The 19,354-nt window shown below is 44.9% G+C and overlaps 1 protein-coding gene across 8 annotated transcripts in view; it reads right to left on the bottom strand.

Annotated features, from left to right (window-relative positions):
- Positions 1 to 19,354, bottom strand: part of Ppn (proteoglycan-like sulfated glycoprotein papilin) — a 210,705-nt gene that overhangs the window by 39,488 nt on the left and 151,863 nt on the right. For all 8 annotated transcript variants that reach the window (XM_089556313.1, XM_089556321.1, XM_089556319.1 and 5 more), the window contains 13 exons: positions 19,031 to 19,201; positions 17,984 to 18,361; positions 16,396 to 16,672; positions 15,057 to 15,190; positions 13,559 to 13,800; positions 12,555 to 12,731; positions 12,110 to 12,286; positions 8,552 to 8,728; positions 7,085 to 7,261; positions 4,975 to 5,154; positions 3,096 to 3,305; positions 2,030 to 2,200; positions 230 to 442 (listed from right to left, as the gene is read on the bottom strand). In XM_089556313.1, coding sequence (XP_089412439.1) covers positions 230 to 442; positions 2,030 to 2,200; positions 3,096 to 3,305; positions 4,975 to 5,154; positions 7,085 to 7,261; positions 8,552 to 8,728; positions 12,110 to 12,286; positions 12,555 to 12,731; positions 13,559 to 13,800; positions 15,057 to 15,190; positions 16,396 to 16,672; positions 17,984 to 18,361; positions 19,031 to 19,201 — 2,684 coding nt within the window. The remainder of the gene's footprint in view (positions 1 to 229; positions 443 to 2,029; positions 2,201 to 3,095; positions 3,306 to 4,974; positions 5,155 to 7,084; positions 7,262 to 8,551; positions 8,729 to 12,109; positions 12,287 to 12,554; positions 12,732 to 13,558; positions 13,801 to 15,056; positions 15,191 to 16,395; positions 16,673 to 17,983; positions 18,362 to 19,030; positions 19,202 to 19,354) is intronic.

Here is a 19,354-nt window from a genome sequence, read left to right as displayed (position 1 = left end):
CAGGTTCCTTTGACATGCGGGCAGTTTGTCGGCAATGAAGAGCATGACATCAGATTGCCTCCAGATAGCTGAGTCCCTCAACAGTACACCGAATTCTTGGTACAGTGAGCACAATTTTTTTCTTCTTTTCTGTGCACCATCTAAACTCATCTGTTGCCCTGGGCCCGCACCTTCGAGGTCAGTAGCACAATTTTTGGGCAGCCGCGCAACAACAGCAAGTGTGACGCACCAAGCGGTGTGGGATGGTCAACAGGATGTTCAGTGGGCGGTGGCGCCCCTTTGCGACACCGCGCCTCGCACGCCTCACGATCGTTGAAGCGGTTGGCATTGCCCTGGCAACCACCGTATGTGAATTCGTGGCACCTGTCTGTCTCGGCATCGTAGAACCACTGTATGAAGTTGCCACTGCAAGGGCCCTGCACGTTCGGCAGCATGCATAGATCTGCATGGAATAGAAAAAGGAAGATTAGAAAAAAACACTGGACCAGTAAGAAAAGACATCAGAAAGTACAATGTGGTGCTCTGTAGTGGAGCCTGTCTTTCATAGCTCAAAACTAGATACAGAAAACAAACCCCAAATTGCATAGTCTTTAAATTACTTACGCATCAACCCAATTACTTGCAGTGACCTGAAATTTTTTTATTGCAGTTGCACTTGAATTCTGGTGTCTTCAATCTTTTTTCAAGCGTCAGTTTGTACGTTTGAGTTCTGCTTTGTTCCTGTGTGCATATCCTGTGTACAACCTGATACAATATGTACATTCCCCACACTGCTTAAATCCGGAGAGCGGCACTTAAGCCACCTCTGAACTTTAAAATGCAAATTTTTCTTGGAAATCATACACTACACAGTCAATCGGTTCTCACAAGAACACCCCACTACTGACACGGAAACAAATGCAGAAGCATCATTGTAATTCACTCCAAGCATAACTGCCAAAAAATTAGGCCCAAATCAAGGCTGTAAAAGAACAACCAAAAAATAACCAGCAGGCAACAATTAATGCATGCACAAAACTTGCCACCAATGGTGATGACTGCAGCTAGGAATATTCATACTCCTTGGTGTTTGCATGACACATGAAGGGCTCGGAACTTTATTTCAAGTGTTGCCAATGGGCAGCAATTGCTGGCAGTAATTGCGAAGTTAGTCACACTAAGAGCCAGCAACAACCTCAAATTCATGGGCACACTGGGGCCACCCAAAGCCTCTACAGCATGTAGGTGCAGCAGTGTTTACACTGCAGTCAATACCAGATATATCTAACTCAAAAGAGATTGCAGATCAGTTCAAGAAGTTACAACAACGTGCACCAGCGCAAGGGACGAGCTTTCTGCAGGGACGCGCCACCTGCTGGCGTGCTGGCAGTGCCACTGGTGCCTATCCTGGCGTTTTGGAACTAAAGCCTCAGCCTATAACAAGAGGCTTAATCGTGTTGCCGGTACAATGTAAACACAATAGTCTTTCATTAAAATGAAGGTTGGACCACGCTATGCCTTTGGCAGCAAAGCGAACGAAGCAAAGTCTGATGAGAGCGGCAGATCTGCCCTTCGGTCAGCTAGGTTAGCTTCATTGCATAGCAAGCCTTGGTGTAGCTAAAGCCGGCTTTCCCGAATGGCAGAAGTATCGTGGTGAAAATGGGCCCGTGATACCGAATGCTACCGCCAATCATAGGCTGTGTTCTTCGTGTGACGCAGTTTTAAGGATGGTTAGCGCTTCCAGCAAGTGCTCAAGAACGCGCAGCCAACGCGGCTCCGCGCACACACGGTGTGACCTCGGAGTGCAGTTAGGAGAAGCGCAACTTACAGGGGCATGGTGCCCCGTTCAATACATCAGATGTTCCGTTTACGTGAGCTCGATAAATGTGTTCGGTAGTGCTATACTATTGCATGGAATTTTCAAATCATGTTTTCACTATTCAATATAAGCAATAATTATATATGTCCGAGATCAAGTGTAGTAGTTAAAGCAATTGTTTTTCTTTTTTCTTTTTTTTACTGGATAGATGAAAGCTGCACGCTTGCCCACCTTGTGCACTGAAACACCTCTCTTCGCAGTCTCGGCGGGACCTGAAGCGGTTGCCATTGCCAAGGCAGCCACCATAGTAGAACTCCCGGCAGACACCGTCCTGCTTGTCGTAGAACCAGCGCACCTCCAAGTTGGTGCAGGGACCAGCCTCGTATTGCATGAAACAGAACTCTGCAAGCAACAATTTAAAGCGCGCTTTGCAGCACATGAAGTCACAAAAGAAAGGACTGGCAGGTAGATGGACCATGTTTTCAGCAAGGAGAAAGCCTTCAATTTTCTGGCGTCAGCGCACAGGTTTTTCCGCAAAGAACAGTTGGTTGCAGTAGCATTCAAAACATCTGCTAAAGCAGTGGTAACAAATTATGATTACTTTGTTCATGAAAATGAAGAGGTATAGAAGTAAAACAGTGTAGGATGCACTTTTTGGTACCAATATCTCTCACTCAACAAGTATCACCTTCACCACCACATTCATTACATCTGTTTTTATTGCCCATGTTTATTAAAACAGTGCGTTACCATTATTTTCGCCGGGGTATGACTAAAAACCTTGAGTCTAGCAATTTCATCAGAGCACATTTCTCACCTGCTATGTGATGCCGTGTTTCTCTAGCACAAAAGCCAAACCCACACACATACAAAAAAAAAAAAATGGCTACAGCACATCACCTGTTCCACTGGGCGAAATCTGCTGCAGGGAAGCCTTTAAAGGCATGATGTGCACGACTGCTTGCACATGTGCACTGTAATATAATAGGTATGCTGCTGACAGTTTATGCTGCTAAATTATGCAGTTAATAGCTGTAATGCAACCACACCCAAAAGCCCATCTGGATCGTAAATCACCACAGACAGTGAGCAGACTTTCCACAGTGCCCACTGAAGTACAAAAATTCAAAAATGTGTCAGTGCAGCCATTAAAGGCACAACTACCATGATACGCTGGAGGCCTCCTGCTTGTGAAAAATGACAAAGCAACTTATAAAGCTACAAAGCCCGCACTTATTTCCAATGTCTTCTCACCTGGCCCCCTCGCATCGCCACAAGGCTTCACTGCAGTCCTCACCTTGTCTGAACTCTTCCTCGGGAGCATCCGTCACAGGTGGCCGCCCACAGGCCTGCTCACACTCCAGGTGTGAGGCAAAGTTGTTCTCGTTTCCGTCGCAGCCACCATAGTAGAAACGATGGCAGCGGCCTTCCTCTGCATTGTAGTACCACCGCTCACGGAAGTCGACACAGTTTCCAGTCTCCTGTGGCAGCACGCAGATGTTCCGCCCTGCACCACAGAAGAGGTGGTTGGACAAAATGTCACATCTCAGACACTCATTGTTACCCTTGTGTGGCATGGACGTGGGTTACACATAAACTGTGCCTTACTCCTTGCACAGTGGTGGTTGTGAAGCAAGAACACGTAGCAAGAAACACTTCTCACCGCTGAAAGGCATATCGAGTCGGACAATTTAAAGGAGTACAGACACCTAATCTTAAAGTATGTTTTCTTCTCTGTAATGATGCAAAAGACATTACAATACATGGATGACCACGTGGAATTCACCTGTGACCACTAATTAATTTATAATTGAATTCCTTCTCTGGTGCTGTTTTGATTCCAACAACCAAGCGATGGCTGTAGCATCAAAGGTGAGTTTAGGCCACCTGAGGCATGAAAAAAAACTGCGATATAAATGTTGATACGTTAATTTTAATTCCCTACAATACTCAAGCCATCCTGCCTGTTCAAGAGCTGGATTGACAAGAAATGGCATACCAGCAATTACATTAAAGTTTTCTTGAAGCTTCACGTGACCTAAAGCCACCTCGCAAGTCATGGCCATCGTTCGGTAGTTGAAACTAAAGCAGCTACAAGAAGAAATTCAATAAAAAATTATTTAGTGTTTGTAGAGAAATGCCACAGGATGATCCATGTCTGCTAATGCCTAATGCATCATTTCGAAGGAGAATGCATGCAAGCGAAAATTTGATGTCTGTAGTCCTTTAGCAAGGTAAATGAGCTTCATAGGAGGCAAATGAACCAGCAACAGCTGTTGGCACAGAATACAGACATTCCTCACAGCACTTGCTTCAGGACTGAAGGTGCTACAGACCTGCACACATGCTTTGAAGGTTAATTTTTGTAGAAGGTACATTTTTAATGCAACAAGAACCAAAAGGAAGACAGTTACCTATTGCTAACTACAAAAGAATCCAAATATTATTGCTCAAATAAAGAAAACATGGGCAGTGTAAGTGGAAGCAGTATATGCACAAAGCAAACCAAGCATTAAAGTTGTGACATTATATTTCACTTCGAGACTTTCTACCACATAACAATAGTATTCTTTAATAAAACGCTCTATGAAGAAAGCAATAAGAAAAAGTGCAAGCTGTAATAAAAACAAACATCCCAGTTTGCAAGGAGCAATGCTATTTTCCTAGTGATTTGTATCAGTGATTCATGTGCACATTCGTCACTCAGATTATGTGCATCAGTGCAAACAGATGTACGACAAGCCAACAAAATTTTTCCAATGTGGTCGTGACCACGACCATATTGGTGCTCTTCTGCTGCTTATTGTAGCCAGGGTTGATTTGGCACTTTTGAAGCGAACAAAAAACAATAATTAACTAAGTCATTTATTTTTTGGACCAGTACAACTACTCGGTTTTGCCATAACCACTGAAGTTTAAGTTTCTCTAGCACAGGCAACCACTGAAACTTGGCCATCTCTTCCCAGACTTTCCGGTGCCAACAAGTTTTTTGAGACTTTCCATGTTTTTGACGTTTTTCCCAGTAAGTGGATGCATTCCCAATGAGCGCTGAACTCCCTTGAACGTCCTCGAAACGTACAGGACATCCACAGGATATGCTCAGGAGTTTCAAAATGAGCCCACTGTGTTTGCGCGTTCGTGACAGTAATACTTGTTTGTTTTTGTGGTGCACTCACCTCCGGGAGAGAGGCAGGCTCGCTCACAGTCACGCCTCGACTCGAACCTGTTGGCGTTGCCCTCACAGCCTCCATAGTAGAACTGCTCACAACGACCAGCAGCCATGTTGTAGTACCAGTGCACGATGGTCGCCCGACACGGTCCCTCCTGCTTGGGCAGGGCACAAATGTCCCGGGACACTGGGACGGGAAACGAAAGGGAGGGAGAAAAGGCACCCTCTTCCAACGCAATCATCCATTCCACACGTTGCCGAGCTTGCCACCAACGCTATAACTCTGTTTCTCTACATAACTGCATGGGCCTCAGAGGTGAAGTCCGTCTGAGGTGCGGGCTTCCGATTTACAATAATTGTTTTCTCTAATCGCATTTCTGCTGAAAAATAAGAAACAGGAGCAAGGGCCAAAGCTGACGATTAAAATGCAAAGGCAGTTCGACTCCCACACAGAAGCTTTGTTCACCCAACAAAGCTTCCATGTGACGAACAAAGCTTCCATGGGGAAGCTGGAATGTCATTTAAATTTCAACCCCAACTTTTCATCACTGTTCCTATTCCCCTTGCTACTGTCATCAATCCCCTACCTGGCCAGACAAGGTGTTGTCAAACCTTCAATTTAATCACATTCCTCGACTGTTTCGTCACAACAGGCAATACAGTCCCATCATCTTTGGCAGCTAGTTGGCTCAGTAGTTTCACGTCACTGTCAATAGCTCCTCGAGATGTATGAAGTCTGGGCTAATGTTCTGCAGTGATTCTATCATAAGCTAATGCCTTTCTCTTTTATCACTGGCCTAAGCACCATTTAATGTTAGTTTTTACCAGATGGTGCGATGGGCTTTAGAAATGAAACAAGATCAAATAAAGAAACAGGTCACTGTAGAAATAGTAACTCTTGGAGTGCTTAGCAGGCATAGCAAGTTTTGTACTGGCCCAATACCGGGGTATATATCTGGATATGGGTAACTGGTAACTGAAACTACAGATACACGTATAACAGAACCAAGAATCAGTTCTTTTTATGGGCTGTCTCTGACACTACCATACCGACAGCAATGAGATGATGTGCCCTAGCACAATTCTGACCTTACAAGCTACCATTTGCAGATCATTTCATAATCATCAGAGAACAATTAGCGAGAACCATTTTACTATGCTGCCAATGAATGCAACAAACAAGACAGAAGGGCAAGTGATTCAGACAAAAGTGGGCACGAATTGCTCCAAATCTAGTTATACCGTACTTATTTGCATAATGAATGCACCCCCTTCTTTGGCTGTCAGAAAGTACAATTGTTTTTTCCAAGCACATTAGGTAGGTGCATTCATTTCTTTTTACATGTGTTTTGCTGCCAACGATAGTCTACGCTAGCAGGTACCCATTTTTCTAATGCCGAAACAACTACGTGATAATATAGGGCCCTCTCTCCAGATCATTTTTAAAACAGTGCAGAAAAGACACGAACAACAGGAAGAGACATACAAATGGGCACTGTTGATCCTTTTTCTTTGCTCAAGCTTTTACCTTAGCCTCTCTCCAGAATATCAAAACTATAAACATCCTGCATGGTGAACTTTCAATAAGATTAGTCCGCGAGGAATCCAAGAAACAATACAAATAACACCTGGTCACTAAGAAAAGGATTTCTCTATTTGATCTTCCATATTAAGAATTGCAGGAACTTGCTGTGCTTCGGCTTCACACTGAACTGTTCCAACAAGAACTCTCAGTGAGCTCTTTTTAAACTAAATTATGGGCCACTACTGCGCGAGTATGCGAGCGTGCTATGCATAAAAGTCTTCAATATGTTCTTGAGCACAGAAACCCTGCTGAATAGTGCGTTTTGTTTTATTTAGAAGGTGAGTTATGCTGGATAATGTATTCATTCCATCAGCCTGCTCTTTGTCCGGTTTTTACCGCTTCAAATTTTTTCAGAACATTTTATCCTCCATAATGAATGCACTGCCCAACTTTGTTTAGATTTTTTTGGGAATAGAAAGCGCGTTTGTTATGCGAGTAAATAAAGTGCGTTCATTATGCAAGTAAATACAATATGTTGCTTCAACCATAGAAGCTCGTCATACAATCAACCAAGCAGGTGTGGCAGACTTACCGGCCACCCTGGTGGAGTTGCACATGCGCTCGCATTGCTCACGAGTGTTGAAACGGTTTCGGTTGCCCTGGCAACCTGTGTAGACAAACTCCTTGCAGAGTCCCTCCATATAGTCGTAGTACCACTTGCGGTCTTCCGACAGGCACTGGCCTACCTCCTTGGATAGGATGCAGATTTCTGCACAGCAATGAGTGAAAGTTAATCACAAGCTCAAAGCACAATGGCATTAACTTTCCTTCAGCAGCTATACATCATCATCATCATCAGCCTGACTACGCCCACTGCAGGGCAAAGGCTTCTCCCATGTCTCTCCAATTAACCCTGTCCTTTGCCAGTTGCGGCCACTGTATCCCTGCTAACTTCTTAATCTCATCTGCCCACCTAACTTTCCGCTGCCCCCCTGCTACGCTTACCTTCTCTTGGAATCCACTCCGTTACCCTTAAGGACCAGCGGTTATCTTGCCTTCGCATCCCATGCCCTGCCCAAGCCCACTTCTTCCTCTTGATTTCGACCAGGATGTCATTAACCCGTGTTTGTTCTCTCACCCACTACGCCCACTTCCGATCTCTTAACGTTACACAGCTATACATAACGAAAAAAAAAAAAAAAAAAGGAGGAAAATGTACTGTTATACAAAAGGCTGTATACAGGTAGATCCAATATTAAAAGGAGCACATGATCTGCACTCAAGCAATGATTACCCCTCCGAATTCGGAGGTCGTGGCTTCACATCCCACCAGTGCCCTGTTGTTTTTTTTCTGCTTTTTAATCAATTATCTTTCAGCGAAAAATAATTACACTATTAATTTCCCATCAATCAACACCACAAACTAAAGAAAGAATAGAAACTTTCCCCTATGCTCCCTGGCTGACTGTAGGCTCCCTTCGTATGTCCATGACATCGGTATTTTCAAATTCAGAGTAGAAGTAACAACATAACTTGTCCTTGTGAGCAAAGCGACTACTGTTCCCTTTCATATTGAGGTCACCTTTACTTCACAAAAATACCAGAAATAAAAGTGCTGACGATTACTGCTAACAGTGTAGGAAATCTTACTGGCAATGATGGCAGCTAGTTGAAAGTATAAGCAAAGAAGGAAATAACCTCGAAAATAAAGATAGTGATTCACAATTCACAGCTGAATGACAAACATATTCCAGTAGCAGCTGCCTAAGTGTTCACACAGAGTCATGATACGATCCTTGCCCACCGATAATATGCTCACAAATGGTGTTGAAATGCTGTAATCAATCTACAATTCCTACAAAGAAATACAGCAAGTGTGTCTCACACAATAAGCATTACATCTGTCACCTTATATAAGAGGTCAGATAAGCAATGATAACTAATGTGGCTGTCACATCAAGGAACAACATTTTTTTCTCTGTCTTGCTGAAGCAAAAGTGTGTCTACAGTTAAGAACCCTGAAGTGACTGGTGAGATGTTCACATGCACAAAAGCTCACCCTGTGCACTGAGAGAGACGCATCGTTCGGAGCATTCTTCTTCGGTGGCAAAGTTGTTGGCGTTACCCTGACAGCCACCGTAAGTGAACTGCTTGCATCGGTTTTCCTGCCGGTCATAGTAAAACCGTGTATATGAGCCCCTACAAGATCCAGGTGCAACCGACTGTTCACATGGGTCTGGAAGAAAAAAAAAGTGGTACGGTTTTAATGTAGTTAAACTGAGTAGGTGTGCGAAAGCATGTGTTTGGCCTGATTTCCTCATGGCTTTGCTTTCCTGGGTCATCGGCACGTCTGGCGACGATATCAGACTCAGGTTAAGCTCTCATCGAGGTAGAGCTGATTTGATCTGTTCACGCGGCAGATGGAAGTTTATGAAGACAACGATGTGCAATGTACAGCACGAGAGTGCGCTGCAGTTTAACACGAGACGTGACTGGCTGCGGCAATAGCACAGAGCTATCGTGCAATGGCCAGCGAAGCTGATCTGTTCGTGCTGCTGCAGGTTTGACACCCAGTCATGGCAGTATTTATTTATGTTTATTTTATTTCTTCATGGGCCGAGGTCACCCTCAAGGTCAAGCTTCACACAAACTCAGTGAGCCAGTTAGACCTCACGATGTAATGCTTTTGCACTAAAATTAGTGACTAATGAATGAGCTTGCCTTTTCGAGCAAAAGTTAGAATGCTTGCAAGAAGTCATTAAAAGGCAGAGCTGCTTAATCCTCAGGGAAAGGCGTAGCTAGGGGACAGTCAAGAGGGCTAAAGCCACAACCTCCCTTCCCTCCCAGGAATCGCATCATCATCACTACTATGATCACTAACGTTAGATCACATGCACTGCGGGACAACGGCATCTCGCAGTGCTATTCACTCCCCCCCCTTGCACTAACAACAGCCATCTTATTGCCTCAAGCTTCCTAATCTCACCCACCCACCTGACTCTGACGCCCCTTGCTATGTTTGTCTTCTCTTGGAATCTATTGTGTTACCCCCCCCCCCCCCCCCCCCCCAAAAAAAGACAGCAGTCATCTATTATCAAAATAGCATACGCCTCGTTCTGATCCGTTTTTCTACTCTTGATTTTTCTCTCTGAGGTGTGCTCAACCCGAATAAAAGACAACTCAGTATTCTCATCATTCCCTTCCCTCACGTAAACTCTGGACATAGCTCCTCTGCCCATCAAAATATTTCTAGCTGCATGTGCTAAGGTGAGCAGCTTGTACAAATAGTATACAGTTGAGCCCACATATAACGAACCTGATGGTCACGCTGATTGCGTTCGTTATATCCGAAGTTCGTAGTAAGTGAACTTCTCATAATATGCAGACGAAAATCCAAGATCAAGCAAAGACAATGTTTAGTTCTTAAAAAAGTCTGCGACCTGCATCTCCTTTTTCAAAGCACACCCTATTACGGCGTTTTCTAGCCTGTCCAGAGCGGCCACATGCTCCTCTTCAAAGCCCTTGCTGGCAACAAACTGTTTCAGGGACGTGATGTAACTAACCGCTGTTGAAGCCCTCCTGGCAACTAGCAGCCAGTCATCATACTCGACGTCTTTGTCAGAGTCTTCGCCTTCGGTTGCTCGCACTTCACGCGCACTATGGCTCCGCTATCTCAGCGTCATTGTCCGCACCCACAAAGTCGTTCCAAGCAACATCAGGTATGGCCAGTTGCATGTCAATGGTGCGTTGCCACAAATTAATTTGTGTCAGACAACCTCCTCCATCGTTCATGGGCCCATAGACCCCACCTTACGGAAACAGTTCGCGATGCTCTCCACAGTTAGCTCAATCCAAGAGGCCTTAAGCATTGCCACAGCGTCAAACAAGAAGATCCGAAATGGAGCATCGGCACCTGATCTCGCAATTGAAATCAGCATCCGCTGGATTACGCGCCGTCGATAAGAAGCCTTGAGTGCGTAAATGATGCCCATGTCCAGTGGCTAAAATCTTGCACATCGCATTCAGTGGCAGAAAAAGTGCTCCGTTTCGATTGCTTTCTGGCGCACCTGTTTTTTTTTCTCGAATTGGGGAGATGGGCTTAAGGGTCAGTGCGTCTGTCGCGCTGGCGGTAAGGGCGAATCTTTCGACAGCAGAGTCGAGTTTATGGCGCCTTCGCATTCGCTCTAACCGAGTTGTGCGGCCGTGGTTGTTCGTTATATCTGAGATGCAGCGCCACTGCTGTAATACATATTGTGACGGTAGCTCCACCCTCGTTTGTAATAACCAAGCGTTCGTTACAACTGCAGCCATTATAAGTGGGCTCGACTGTACGAGATGTAAGAAAACCAAATTCGACACAATGATACATAACTGTTTTACTGCTAGTACACATCTGCAGCAGTTTATCAAGAGAGTTTCAGTTTTTGTGTGAGAACATTTTTTTTCCACCTTCATAAATGCTTCAAAAAAATATGCGCTCTTCACATTTTACACAAGCCCTTTTTATAACTCTTACTTCAAAGAAATGCACTCTACTCAATGACTTCAAATCGGAGGGGGACTGGTAATTAGTTCAAATATATATAGAGTCAGTGCAAATAAACAGGACGTTCAAATTAGCGACAGTTGATTGTACACACCATGGCCGCTTTCGGTGGCCCACATCACCCACGTGTTGGGTAACTACCATGCCGTGCCTCGACATACACACCCACTTGAACCAATGACCTGGTCCTGGAGTATATACTGACCCTTTGATGGTTGATGGATACGGCAGTGACATGGACATTGATGATTGTGTGTTCGAGGTTTCACACCATACCGAAAGTAGGCGCTTGTGTGGTGTTGGCCTCATGTCTTGAGACTCACAAAAACTGCTTTGCAGAAGAAATAGGTACTGATTTTCTCCCTCTTCAGCATATCTTGTTATTTACTACCTTGTGCTTTCTTGTAGAGGTGAACAAAAGCGATTTTTATCTTGATTAGCACTTTCTCATTTGTTTCATTGGCAGCATTCTTGTGACATTATCATGCTCCACTTTGTTCACTCTGTTCACACCGAGGAGTACAGCTGTACGTGGTCATTTCGTTATGGCTGCACATGCGGTCTACTTTTCTGGAGATGACAGTGATGGGTCTTCCAACTTGGAAGTACTGGCCGGGTACCAAATCTGAATCTGAAACTAGCACATACAACACATATAGCACATTGAGCCCGACAAACCCGCAACAGCAGCGGATGTGAAGTGACAACACTCAGTGAGACTGAAATACAGTCTCTCCTAGTTTTTTTCTGTGTTTCTACCAATTTTAGTAATTTTTTTCAGTTTGAAGCACTTGCCCTTTTGGCACTTGCCCTTCAAGCTGCTCCTGTGAAACAAAGTGGTTTTGTATTTAATGTCATACAAAGAATAAAAAGGAAAAAACTTTTCAAGAAATACAGTTTAACCTCATTAAATTGAAGCTGAAGAGTCCTGGTGACTGTTTCATTATAGCCGTAGCTTCGTTATAGCCGCACAGACCGAGTTTCCAAGGGCAGTCATCATTCCTTCATTATATCCAATATTTCGTTATAAACCATTTCATTATAACGAGGTTCAACTACATAACCACTCACCCAATGTCTCTTGATGCAGACAGGTCTGTTCACAGAGGTCTTTGCTGACAAAGCGGTTGTTGTTTCCAAGGCACCCTCCATACATGAATGACTCACAGGTGCGAGTTGATGCATCGAAGTACCAGTGCTCGTACTGGCCATCGCAAGGGCCTACTACCTTGGGGAGCTGGCAGGCATCTGCAGGAGGAATAACAACAAGATAGAGCAAGTTTGTACAGGTCATAGTTCTCTCACATGCTTTGCTCTAAAAGAAAACGCCTGAAGCTTTTTTGTACAGACTTCAGAATGACAAAGGCACCAGCAATAGCTATGCTATTTAATGATATCACCACTTGAAGGACTAAACGATTTCCAACTTTTCTTGGCAGCTGCTGCTTAGCACCGTGCAAATAAAAAATGAAGCTAATTCAGCTTGAAGTCAGGCATACATCGGTCACTTCCTCACCAGGTCCTTCTGGTTTGACACAGGTGTTCTCGCACTCTTCTTCAGAGTTGAATCGGTTTTCGTTGCCGTCACAGCCGCCATACCAAAACCGGTTGCAGCGGCCGTCAGCAACGCTGAAGAACCAGTTGACTGTGTAGTTTCGGCATGGGCCAAGGTCTTCGGGAAGGCCACATACGCCTGAAAGATGGCAAAAACTTAGGTGCCTATGAAGAGTCCACAGCACGAATACTTGAACATAGTTGCAAAGGTAGGGTTACCATTTTTCTTTCTAATAATTTCTATCTGAAACTAGTTCAGAACTGTCACTTTTATAGCATTAGATTAGGTCTACTCATCAATACACTTGAAAGAAAAAAGCAATCTGAAAATTTTTTGCAACTAGTCCTACAACTGATCCAAGCTTAAAAAAGTAAGCACAAAATTTAATAAGGGTGAAAAATTGAGACAAGTTAGTTGGCAGGTAAAGCAGCAAAAAATGAGTTGGACAAGGCAAAAATTATGGCAAGAAATCAACATTTCTGCCTGTCTTGCATCCTCTTTACTGACTTCAAGGGACATGAAGGACAATTTCCTCCAATTTTTGTTATCAATACAAATTGGCTTTATGGCTCTTTCTCACTATGCTGCTGTTTGTCCAGAAGCAAAAGATGCATTTGTTGCTAAGAAAATTTGATTACAAAATGGGACATTTTTTTCTGTGCCACTTGATTAAAACTCATGAAATCGAGGCTAAAAAAGCTCTCTCGTGACATTTGGAAGTGAATGGTAATGCCCAGCCTATGAGATCCATGCTCAAAAGACTGCTAGATGCACCGCAGATTGCTTGTAGGAATGGCCAGTGGCAGTGACACCTGTGTTTCATTTCTTGACCTTTTCTGCTTCACAAAAGCTCCATTTTCGGTGAAAATACATATAGTTCCTTTGCCATTAGGATGCAGTGATCTATCGACACAAGCCAATTTAAATTTTTTCTCCGTGTCATAGGCAAAGAAGATGGTACTCACTGGCGCTGACATTCCTGGCAGGGACAATGACCTTGTCTGGACAGCCCTCAAAGTGGCGTCCTCTTGCAGCCGTGACACCGTCAGGGCAGCAGCCATATGCAGTCAGGGCACAGGTGCAGCCATCGGCATCTGGACCCCGGGCCGGCGTTCGTCCATCGGGACAACAACCGTGTGGATAGTGATGACAAGTGCAGCCAGTCAGGCTCGGACCCGTGGCCGGCGTGCGGCCATCAGGACAGCACCTGGACAGAGCACAACCGTGACTGTAATGCAGGGATCACTTGTGCCAGTGCTGAACAGAAGAAAATGGCTCAATTATTGAAAAACACTGGGGGCACTTAAGTCTCCTAGCATGCTATGAATGCAAAACCCTTGTGCACTACTGCTGTTTTCATTGGTGTGCTTGTGGTTGGTTATGTCCCCAACGGACAATGACACTCCCTTGGATGTCCTGTGGATGTTTAGGACATCTGTGGGACGCCCAAGGAAGTTTCATTGGCTCTGTGGTATTCTGTGCATTTGTGGAACTTACTTCGCGTTGGCCATCAAACCACACCATTCAGACCGCCGTGGTTTAAAGCCTATATATGCACAATTGGTCATTCTCTACTTAACATTCATAGATGGCAGAAACTCCCCATGCCATCTATGGCCCAGTGGCTAAGAGACACGCCACTGCACTGGCAGGTGGCTGTTTCTGTCACAGCCACTCATAGGGACTGACCAACCCACGTTGCTCTTCCCAAGCAACTTCTTGCACAGGTGGCGTGACGCTCCTCCGAATTTACCCGGGCTTCCTCCCATTGAATGCAGCTTGCGAAGTGCTACTCCAAACTTACCTGAGCTTACCTGAGTTGCTTTACGGATAGAAAGTGTAGACAGTATGTGTACAAGTCACGCATGTGGCAAGTAATTCTCAAGCATTAATTGCATCGATTCACTTAATCAGTTCTACTGATTCAGCTATTCAATAACATTCATTCAATCAAAACTCAATTCAAGTGGTGACTTTCCACTTCCATTAACAGTAAAACAGAACTCATGGTACATTTGATTAAATACAGTAATATATGATATGAGAAGTGCCTAACAGAGAAGGTGTGCAAATTCCTGCAACTCATAACAACATTGCCAGATGAGCCAGACATATTTGTGAACAGAAGTGCTATGAGCTGATGGTAAAACTGAAACCCACCAGACATCCCACCAGACTGGAAACTGTCTCCGAGAGCAAGTAATGACAGTGAGGGACAACGATTTTGATCAAAGATGATGTGACCACCAAGCGTACATTTTCAGTGGCCATTAGAAGAACTCATGACAGATGTGTTTAATTCTGACTGGTCGGAAGATAATCATATGTGAGCTTGAAGTGGCCAGACCATGCAGTGACTTCCTTGTTATGACACACCACTCCTACTGCTACAACTGCTAATACAACGGTGACATCATAAACTTGTCAAAGTCTACCCGAGAGAAGAAACAGGACAAGACGCACCCAAAGAGCAGCTTCTCGCACTCGCAGCCCCTGCCATCTGGCCCCTGTGCAGCAGTGTGACGGTCAGCGCAGCAGCCGTAGGGCATTGCGGTGCAGGGGCAACCACCGAAACCAGGACCCCGGGCCGGTGTTTGCTGAAAGCAGTTGCCAGAAAGGCAAAGCACGCGGCCAATCACACAGGAGAGCAAGGAACAGAGTCTAATCTTCTCACATGCTCAATACATCTCAGTTATTCACAATATAATAGACAGTTATAACCATAACAGTAACTATACTACAGAGGCTGCTATGTCTAAAATCAATTTGAAGGGAATGTCTCAACTGAATAAACGCAGACAGCAATGATCTTCATGCCCCAGAAGTCCCTCTCTGCATTTTGTGCGCACTTGACTCTCACTGTCACATCCAGCAATCAGAACTGGAATACAGCACAATACAACACAAAAGCCTCCACTATGCGAATATCAGAAGTGCAGGTCTCGGAATTATTTAAATGTCAGCCTCATAAAAGTGCCAGAACTTGAGTGTAGCAGTATGCAACAGGATGTTGTGGAGAATAAATTTTCTGGCCCCCTAAAAACTGCTACACTGTATGAAAGTGAAACGACGACAGCGTCCTCATCTGTGAATGCCTGAGAGATTGATCCTGTAGAAGTGTTTCCAATCCCACAAAAGCTGATATTGATGCTGCTGTTATCTTCAGAAAAGGACATACTCCTTGGCGCAACCTTATAGTACTCTCGTGCATACTCCATGCCTGGCGGTCCCCCAGCTTATACTGCTAACATTAGAGGGCAGAGCAAAAAATGGCGCAGAACACAGATGGGACAAAGAACATAGGACAGTACCCATCCTGTGTTCTGTGCCTTTGCTGTGTTCTGTGCCATTTTTTGTGCTGCCCTCTAATGTTTCAAATATGAACCAACTAACCCAAGCTCAAATTTTAATATATTGCTAACCCTGGCCACAGAAGGTTGCTGCCATTACGTGGTATGGTATGTGGGATATAATGTCGCAAAGTGACATGCAGGCTGTGAGGGATGGCATAGTGGAGTGCTCCAAAATTTACGCCATCTGGGGTTGTTTAACGTGTGCTTATATTGCACAGCACACGGGTGCTTTTGCATCTTGCCGGCATCATAAATGCAACCACCCGGCCCAGATTTGATCCTGTGACCGTGGGATCAGTAGCCAAATGCCACAGACACTTAGCCACTGCTGTGGCTTTGTTCCATTGCAGTGACTACTGAATCATAAGACAAGTGCTCTATCCAAGAGCTTGCTCTCCCTCAAGGCCAGATGTGAGCTCACAATGAGGAGAAGCTTCCTATCTGCCCACCTGGTCAGGACAGCATCCGTATGGCATGGTCTCGCAGCCACACCCACCCAGGTTGGGTCCCCGGGCAGGCGTGCGCTGGTCGAGGCAGCAGCCAAATTCCATGATCGAGCACGGACAACCCGCCATGTCGGGGCCTTCAGCCGGAGTGTAGTCGTCGGGACAGCAGCCGTAGAGGAGCCGTGAACAGATGCACCCTTCAAAGTTGGGACCGCCAGCTGGCGTGTGCCTGTCCTGGCAGCAACCGTATGGGTAGTTGTGGCAGGTGCACCCATAATACCTGGCCATGGGAGAAGTGTGCAACAGCGTTAAACCGAATTTAGCTCTCTAGTAATCATGCAGCATGAGAAGAGGTTACATTTTTCTTCATACTGAGGGACACATGTATTTACACTTGTACAACATCATCTGCAGTGGATCACTGTTAGTTTGAACTCATTTAGTTCAATGTATACTAGTTTATTTGAAATGTAGTCAGGCCTGTCTGCACCAACTGTATTAGTAATTAAAGGAGTTGCCCATATTTCAAACTTGGCAAAACTCATTTTCAATCCCCTTCTAGTTCGAATTATCAAGCGTTGACTCTAGAAATGTAGATCTTACACCTGAATGTAAAGGTTTAAGACGTGCAGCTTACGAGCAGAGCGTACACCTCTCTTTATATTGAGACTTGTGTTTTATTCCTCAACATAAGAGACTAGCATTGCACATTACAGGCACGAGTGCACACATCCCTTTTTATGTGATCATGTCAGTCACCTCTCAATCTGCGATCTGCATATCACTTTTGACATACAGGTTTTCATGTAAAGTCTTTGCTCTGTTTTACATGTTTATAAAGTCTCTCATTACACCACGCATTCTTTCGCATTTTTACGTCTTGTAGTGCCTAATCTTCTGGCTGAATATGTGTATTTTTCTTCAGTTTTCAGAGCCATATTGGGGAAAGCTTTCTTCAGTGGTTTCTATGAATTGCTTTGCTACAGATGAACAGTCCCACTGCATGTGCTTTTCTTTTTCAGTTTTACTGCCCTACTATACAGTGTACAACCCAACCCATGAAGTACATTACAAATAAATAAACAAGCAGAGAAAATGAAAGCACTCCAGAGTAGAACACAAGCCACAGAGCAAAACTGACACGAGAGACGCCTCTGCTAAGAAGCACACTTGACTAGTGCTCATCGTGTTGTAGCTTCACTACGTATTTTATAGACGTCCTCGCAACTTTAGCAGTGGTAGTGTTCTAGCTGGGCAGCAACATGGCTAGCAAGGCAACAGTGCTCAGGCAGGGCGAATGATTAAAATCACTATGCTGTTGAGTGTGTTACAACTGTTGCTGAGGTAGACATTTCCTTCAGAAAAGACAGGTAATGCATCGATTCAAACTGCGAAGAGGGTGGTGAAAAGGAAAAGTGCACACAAATCGACATTGGTGAGAGGAGATGAGCATAGAAGTGAAGCACAGGAAAACACGGAGTGTGTGACATCAAGGACGCATTATTAGCATGTGTCGAATGCACTGAAGCATGCCTAAGTCGATGCATTAGGCTACCTTACTCCGTGACACAGACTCAGATTCCAACCCTACCTGGGGCCACGTGCTACAGCGATTCCATCGGGACAGCAACCATGTGGTGTTGTGTGGCAGCTGCAGCCAGCACGGTCTGGTCCCCGAGCCTCTGTCTTGTTGTCATTGCAACAGCCAAACTCAGTGTGGAAGCAACAGCCCTCACCATCAGGGCCGAGGGCGAATGAAGTGTTGTCAGCACAGCAACCATACAGAGATTCGCTGCAGTTGTCACAGCCCTCAAAGCCAATGCCCGAAGCCGGAGCCAATCCGTCAGGGCAGCAGCCAAACGGAGTGCTCTCACATGCCACTGCACAGCCAGCAAAGTTTTCGCCCTCTGCTGCCTGCAGTCCATCGGGACAGCAGCCGAACGTGGTGTTGGTGCAGTTGGTCTCGTATCTGTAATTGAACAAGTTCAAAAAAAAAAACAAGAAATTCTTACAGGCCTAAAAACTGTTTATGAATGATGTAAGCTTCTGATTACGTGGACGCAGAAAGGGTGCAGGCTATTAACCATAATGACTTTCACAGGTAACAACCTCACATGATGATTGCTTTGGGGTTCCTTCAAGTCCCTTCTGCATAGGTTCTAAAACTTCGAGCATTATTAACAGCCTATAAAGCCTAAAAGTATGGCACTTACTGTTCCTTCACTGTGAACTCAAGACACTGACTGCCAGTGGAATATGGCTGCAAGTTTATTCCACATCACCTACCGCAGAGGTTCAGGGTCTAGAAGTGAAAAATTATGCTTTTTAGAGAGCCCCTGCCACTATGTCACACCTAGAGCGAAGCCCATCAGCTACTAAACATTTTACACTGCACCATAAAAACTCACAAAATATCAGGCTCTATTGTTTTTAAACTATTTGTAAAACCTCACGCATCTAGCTTCTTGTTGAAGCTGCTGGTATCATCTTTGACTCATGTAGCACTCTGCAGTGCTATATAGGCAAAGGAAGCTGACCATTGGGCAGCTAGCCTCACAAGGAACTCGGCGAATGGTCGAACTAGCCCCACAATGTATATGACCGGAATATCCACAAGGAATGTTGTGGACTTGCGTACCCTTCACAACCTTCAAAGTTCGGGCCCAGTGCAGCCGTGATGTCATCAGGACAGCATCCAAAGGTCGTGTTGGTACAGATGACACAGCCTTCAAAGTCCGGACCCTCAGCAGGCGACTTCTTGTCGGGACAGCAGCCAAAGGGATAGTGCTCGCAAGTGCATCCCTCGAAGCTGGGTGCACAGGTAAATGAATGCCATTCGTGAATGCCTTCCAACTTCAGTTCATTCGCCATGTTAGATATTGACTCAAAAAGCAGAATAGCAAGAACAAGCTTGGCTCGTTCATGTCCTCCTCAGATGCTGCCCCAAACTTCAGGTTATGCA

The sequence above is a fragment of the Amblyomma mixtum genome, chromosome 8, assembly GCF_055824585.1.
Source record: "Amblyomma mixtum isolate Tamu chromosome 8, ASM5582458v1, whole genome shotgun sequence".
Lineage (NCBI taxonomy): Eukaryota > Metazoa > Arthropoda > Arachnida > Ixodida > Ixodidae > Amblyomma > Amblyomma mixtum.
Note: the sequence above shows the minus strand (reverse complement) of the source record. Positions and strands in the feature narration are given on the sequence as shown.